The sequence below is a fragment of the Arachis duranensis genome, chromosome 10, assembly GCF_000817695.3.
Source record: "Arachis duranensis cultivar V14167 chromosome 10, aradu.V14167.gnm2.J7QH, whole genome shotgun sequence".
Taxonomy (NCBI): domain Eukaryota; kingdom Viridiplantae; phylum Streptophyta; class Magnoliopsida; order Fabales; family Fabaceae; genus Arachis; species Arachis duranensis.
The window spans coordinates 93,482,312-93,488,597 of record NC_029781.3 but is presented as its reverse complement, the minus strand read 5'-3'; the positions used below and the strand labels follow the sequence as shown (position 1 = coordinate 93,488,597).

The 6,286-nt window shown below is 37.9% G+C and overlaps 2 protein-coding genes across 2 annotated transcripts in view; one reads left to right on the top strand and one right to left on the bottom strand.

The window, feature by feature from the left end:
- Positions 1–308: 308 nt before the first annotated feature.
- Positions 309–3,889, top strand: LOC107470896 (protein XRI1). The gene is made up of 9 exons (XM_052255695.1): positions 309–501; positions 1,573–1,637; positions 1,722–1,832; positions 1,951–2,096; positions 2,599–2,665; positions 2,771–2,885; positions 2,972–3,012; positions 3,123–3,158; positions 3,246–3,889. The coding sequence occupies exons 1-9, from the start codon at positions 470–472 to the stop codon at positions 3,569–3,571; spliced, it is 939 nt and encodes a 312-aa protein (XP_052111655.1). The 5' UTR covers positions 309–469; the 3' UTR covers positions 3,572–3,889.
- Positions 3,890–5,513: 1,624 nt separating this feature from the next.
- LOC107470895 (uncharacterized) overlaps positions 5,514–6,286 on the bottom strand; it is a 15,795-nt gene continuing 15,022 nt past the window's right edge. Inside the window, exon 3 of the mRNA XM_016090306.1 lies at positions 5,514–5,725. Within this exon, the coding sequence (XP_015945792.1) occupies positions 5,514–5,725 (212 nt within the window). The remainder of the gene's footprint in view (positions 5,726–6,286) is intronic.

Here is a 6,286-nt window from a genome sequence, read left to right as displayed (position 1 = left end):
GGGCTCAACCCGTTTAGCCCGAAATTTAAACGGGCTTAATTTTAGGGACAAAGCCCGCCCATTTAAACGGGTAAACGGGCTGGCCCGATGGATTTAGTCCATTTTGACGGCCCTAATTAGCACTCCCGTTACGTGTTCATGCTGCACATGTGACATATTCACCAATATGCAAATACACCAAAAATGTCCATTCAAAACACCACTATACTCTCCATATTAAAAAAAATGAGCCCCAATATGACACGTAAATAATTAAACCTGTATTTTCTGGTCATGCTCGGGTCAGTTTCTCCCATGTTATATATAGGTCATAGCCTCTCAAGTCACAACAGGGAACCGATCTCTCTATTCTCTGTAACGGTTACTTCTCTTTTCTATTTTCCACTGTCTTTTTCTAGAAAATATATAAAAAGAAAAAACACTGATCAGTTGTGACTGGAAACTTGACTCCCTGCTTCTTGCCCTTGAAATGGATTATAACAACAACACCGACGACGACAAGTAAATCTCTCTCTCTATTTTGGCTTACTTTATTTTATTTGCAGCTTCGACATTCTTTTAAGGTGAGGGTTTTATTTTTGGGCGCGATTGAGTTGTTTGGAGAAGCACATTTATGTTTTTCGAGGTACTTGTTCTGATATATGTTTCTTGATATATGTTTTGTTTAAGAAAAGGAATTGGGAATTTTGTAAAAAAATTATTATTTTATTTTTCACTTCATCTGGCTGTTGTTTTGTGCATTATCTGCTAAATATATGGTGCTGTTTGATTCAGTTGTTTTGATTTGCATTGTGGCTCTCTGATTTCCACGATCTTAGATTAGGTTGTTTGGTTTTCTGTCAAATTTCATGGATGAAGAATTTCAATTTTTTTAATTATTTTTTTGGTTTTTTTTTTCCCTAAGCTCGTGCTATGGTTACTGAGAAGTACTTGCATGCTCTTGCTCCTTGAGCACGCTTAATGTGTGCTCCAAGAACATATACAACTACAAATTCATAAGTTTTTAAATAAACTTTAAACATTATAAATGAAAATGGGAGACTGCATGTTTCTTTAAGTTTTAAATAAATTTTAAACATTATAAATGTCTTTTGCTGTATAATCTAATGTTTTATTTTATAATTTACAGTGCTTGGTTTGGTCTATGGTGTGGTAATTAGTACTTCGGTAGTTCAGTTTGCAATGTATTTAATTTTTTTTGATAATGTCTGCAACCAACACACACTGGGCAATCTTTGGAGTGCTAATTAGTACTTAGTTTGCAATATATTTAATATTTGTTTTTCTGTAGCTGAATTTGATAATGTCTGAAGTTGGGGGTGTGGGGAGGGGTTGATTCAATTCTTCTCGTTGATTCTTTATTTCTTTGTATTCAAAGGAGATCCATGTGCTCACCCTAATCATGATTCATGATAGAGCACAATGACAGTTTAATCCATGTGGGATAAGACTTTGTTGTTGTTGTTTGTGAATTTTATAGGTTGAACTTATATATATATATTTGTCCATGGGTTATTATCTTACATCAATGGCATGTCATGACAATTGCACTTACTTCCTGTTCTATCATAGTGGTGCTAAAGAACCATGGAATTGGCATAGGGAGGATCATGATCTCCAAAAGACTTCCAATTTTGGTAAGTCTTGCTTTGATGTTAAATTGATTTTTTTACACGATTACATAAGTAATGCCTGATTTTTTTTTCTTCAATATATTTCAGAAGAGCCATGGAATGGTGTGCTCCAAAATGAAGATATTTCCTACATGTTTGAAGATGAAACTACACCAGTTAAGGCATGTGGTGATTTGGTATACAATGTTGACAATAGTGGTAAGGCAGTTCATTTGATGTCTTGTCGATGTTTGCATCTTGTTAGATTGTTCTTTTTGCTTTAGAAATTGTTGTTATGAACTATCCTGGTTTGATTCAAGGAAATATTGGATTTCAGTTTCGGATGATGTACAAAAAGAAGTAGAGGAGGGGAGGGAGACTTCTTCTCAAGTCAAGAGGCGGCGGATGCTACAATTCAATGGCCAGGAGAGGGATCATTCTCTTTCCAAGGAAGAGATGTCTTTGCCATATTTTAAATCAAATGTTGGTGCTTCTAGCTTTCCAATAAATTTTCACACTCCTAATATGTTAGACAGTAGTAAAAATATGAAGATATCATACAAAAACTATTTGAATCTGTCTTAAGTAAATTCTGTGATATATTACCATTATGTTGTTGAACAGAAAATGAATGCATGTTACATGTGTTCAGTTTCATGAGTTTTGGGTTATTTTATCCCTATCTTATGTTAAGGCTAGTTTCTGTTGAAACCCCTTGTATATTAGCTATTAATGAGCCATTTGGTTCAAATCTTGATGTCTTCTTTAAAGTATTATATTTGGTGATATATTCTGCTTCAATGAGTCCTCTTCGCGGTTAAGGATATTTCATCCCTCAATAAAGGGGAGTTTGTGTTTTGGGTTACTGTTCAGCAGTTCGAGATTGCTTGTCACTTATATCTAGTAGGGTATGCTAATCCCAATGAGACATAGTGATTAATGAAGTTGTTGATTTGCTGACTGTTACTTCGTTGCACATATACAGGGGAAGGAGGACTTGATCACGGATGCTTTTCCTGAAGTGTCACAATGGGTTCCTGGTTTATCATCAGGTTTTCCTCTTGCAAGATTTTATCCCGTCTTTTCATTGTATTTCTTTTCCTGGTATAATGACTTAGATAAATTTCTAAAGGCTCATGTTTTCCCAACCGTCATAGAATATGCATTAGGAAATGCATCATCATCGTCTGGTTATGAAGACCTTGAGTCCACTGAAGGTTGGCTAGCAGAATGCCTTAATGATACCGAGATGCAATTCAGTCCCGATGATTTGTATGCTTCTATGGATGACTGATTTTTCACATATAGTTGGTTATACAAAGTCATCTGATTCTGATGACTATGTTGTTTGATTCCAGGAACTTTTCAGGGGCAGAGGATATTCAGATTGATATTGCAGGTAGATGGCATTTTTTCCCCTCCCTGTTAGAAGGATGTTGCTTCTTCCTTGATTTTGTTCTTTTCTATTTGAATCGTATCTTCTCAAACAAAAAATTCATCTTCTTTCAGAGTTGGTTGACATCACGGCATCTTTGTCACTTTCTGGTATAATTTTATTGATTTCTTGTTAGCAAGGTCATTATAAATAGCTGCATTCAATCCCAAAAATGGTCTCTACATAGAGTTAGTAAGATGAAGTTTTTTTATTTGATAACAAATTTAGACCCATTTTTCATTGTTTAGGTAGGAAATCGTTTATACAGACACCGCCAAAGTTGGCTTCTTCTGTGGTCTATCCATTTACTTTTGTTAAGCCTAGTGGTGCTCATGGAGATGTAACATTGAAGGAAATAAATCAGCGCATTCAGACTCCGCCGTCTTCAAAATCAAAGCAAAGCAATGAAGATCCATCAGCTTATCCCAAATCAGCCTTCTCAGGGAAGCCTGTCGTTAACAAAACAAAGATTCGCACGGAAGGGGGAAAAGGTAGCATCACGATTATGCGAACCAAAGGCTAACTCTTTTTTTGCTCATCTATTAATGGTACTAGTTGAGTTTATTTTCTGTGTAATATATAGCTGCCGGATTTTAGAAGTTGGTACTGCAATGTTTTGTTCTTATTACCACTTATGTCATATTACACCGCCTTAGTGTTTATTTTCTTGTAGTGCAGTCTTACTTCATCTTCTTCTAGCTGTTAATTTGGTAAATGATTTATGTAAATCTGAAATGTTAGTCCCCAGCTGTTGAGTTGACAATGTTACTAAGCTTGCCCTTGGCTTTTGTAATTGATACATACAGATTTAGTATATGGTCTTGTTTCTGAAACTGCTAAACTTCTGCACCGGTGTATCTTTGTTATATGTTCTGTCTCTTATATGTATATTTTCAAAAGGTAAATTATTTTCTGTTTGTATTATTGTATGATAAATCTAACTCGTTTAATGTGTGCAATGATTCCTTTTGCATATTTTGTTTGGATATGGAGTATTACGTTTGAATTCAATTATAAATAATTGACTTTTCATATTATTTCTGTTCTTATAAAAGTATAGAATTTGATAAATATATGTGTAATTTTATAATATATTTAATGTGTTTTCTAAAATTTATTTTTATCCAAATTTAAATTAAAAATCGAATTAATTAGGAATATGATGATTTTATGGGCAATTTACCCAAATAAATAAAATAGGTGAAAGCTTTACTCAAATACACAAAACAGATATTCCTTACCTGATTGTGTAATTTGACACTTCTATGTAAACCGTGGGAAGCTACTACGGTTTATAATTTTAACATAAACCGTGGCAACCTACCACAGTGTGCATAAGCGGTTTGAGATTCTATGATATACATTATTTTCGTCACAGTTATCATGCGCAGTCTAAATGATACCATTGATGCAATCAAACATCTAAAATAAACGGATTTTATTCATATGAAATTAATGCAGAAAATCAACATGGTGACATTCATAGACATAACCAACCATACATAACTCAACTGAACAGTTAATAAAACAACTAAAACAAGGTAATGAGATCTACGCATCCCTCCGGTAGTATGTCTTCGCTGGTCACAGTTCCTCTGCGTATGCCCAGCCTAATGGCATAGCCCACAAGCGCTTCGACTGGTTCTCCAGAGACTGATCCATACAACCACAGATCCTGGTTGCTCTTGGACGACCTTCCTTTGCACGCCTCATTTAGGATCAGGAATGATGGTTGGCCCAGCATATGGAGGCCATAGGCCTTCCGGGATAGGCGGAACAAAATCCTGCTTGTAAACGTTGAAAACTTCACTCATACAATAGACCTCGTGAACATATGACGCCCAATTAAGGCGAGAGTAGGCGCAACATGCAATGGCGTGGCAACAAGGATAATGCAGCGCCTGAAAGTGGCCACAGTCGCATCTGTGATCTTTAAGGCAAACTCTATAGCTACCCAGCGAGAAGCGCCCGGTTGGTGTTGTCTCGGCCACGGTGTACTCTGATTGATGCCTGTCGTATAACGTGACAGTGAAGCACCTTGAGTCTCTTAGATTCCGATCAATTGCCTTAGCCAATGCCTGGCAAAATTCATTACCAGATCCGAGTTGTGCCTCTGCTGTTTGTCCCCGTACCACAAAAAGCTGAGCAAGCCTCCCGTAAGTTGACTGAACCAACGATGTGACCGGAAGGTTTCGAGTTCCCTTTAGCACCGAGTTCACACATTCACTGATGTTGGTTGTCATGTGCCCGAACCGTCTACCACTATCCTCATGTTGGGTCCATTTGTCGTACTCCATCCGATTGGCCTATTCACACATTGCTGGATTCTCAGTCCGCACGATGTCAAACCAGTAATAAAACTCTGCTTCAGTCTTTGCGTAGGCAGCATTCACTAACATCCTCCTTGAATCTTTACCTTTGAAAGTTAGGGCAAAATTCGCTGCCACATGCCGAATACAATACGCTCAGAAAGCACGTGGAGGCAGCCACCCAGTCTCAGGTGCCTCAAGCGTTGCCTTGATCCCGTTATGCCTGTCAGAGATTACAAGGATAGCCTCCTGAGGAGTCACATGCTCTCGTAGGTTGGACAAGAAGAATGACCACGACTCTACATTTTCTCCTTCCACAAGGGCGAATGCAATAGGGAGGATGTTGGAGTTCCCATCCTGCGCTATCGCTGGTGCACGAAATTGCAATCACACTTTTGCAATTCCGCACAACTAACCAGCAAGTGCACTGGGTCGTCCAAGTAATACCTTACGTGAGTAAAGGTCGATCCCACGGAGATTGTCGGCTTGAAGCAAGCTATGGTTATCTTGTAACTCTTAGTCAGGATATCAATAATTATCAGGGTTGATTGTGAAAAGTAAAAGAACATGAAAGAAGTACTTGTTTTGCAGTAATGGAGAATAGGTTGAGGTTTTGGAGATGCTCCATCTTCTGAATCTCTGCTTTCCTACTGTCTTCTTCTTCAAGCACGCAAGGCTCCTTCCATGGCAAGCTGTATGCAAGGGTTTCACCGTTGTCAGTGGCTACCTCCCATCCTCTCAGTGGAAATGTTCAACGCACCCTGTCACGGCACGGCTATTCAGCTGTCGGTTCTCGATCATGTCGGAATAGAATCCAATGATTCTTTTGCATCTGTCACTAACGCCCCGCCCTCAGAAGTTTGAAGCTCGTCACAGTCATTCAATCATTGAATCCTACTCAGAATACCACAGACAAGGTTTAGACCTTC

What these genes read in the sequence shown, in the direction of transcription:
- LOC107470896 (XM_052255695.1), top strand. Translation starts at nt 470, where the DNA reads ATGGATTATAACAACAACACCGACGACGACAA. An exon ending in TGCCATATTTTAAATCAAAT is followed by an intron (nt 2,097 to 2,598) that starts GTTGGTGCTTCT and finishes GCACATATACAG; the next exon opens with GGGAAGGAGGACTTGATCAC. An exon ending in TATTCAGATTGATATTGCAG is followed by an intron (nt 3,013 to 3,122) that starts GTAGATGGCATT and finishes ATCTTCTTTCAG; the next exon opens with AGTTGGTTGACATCACGGCA.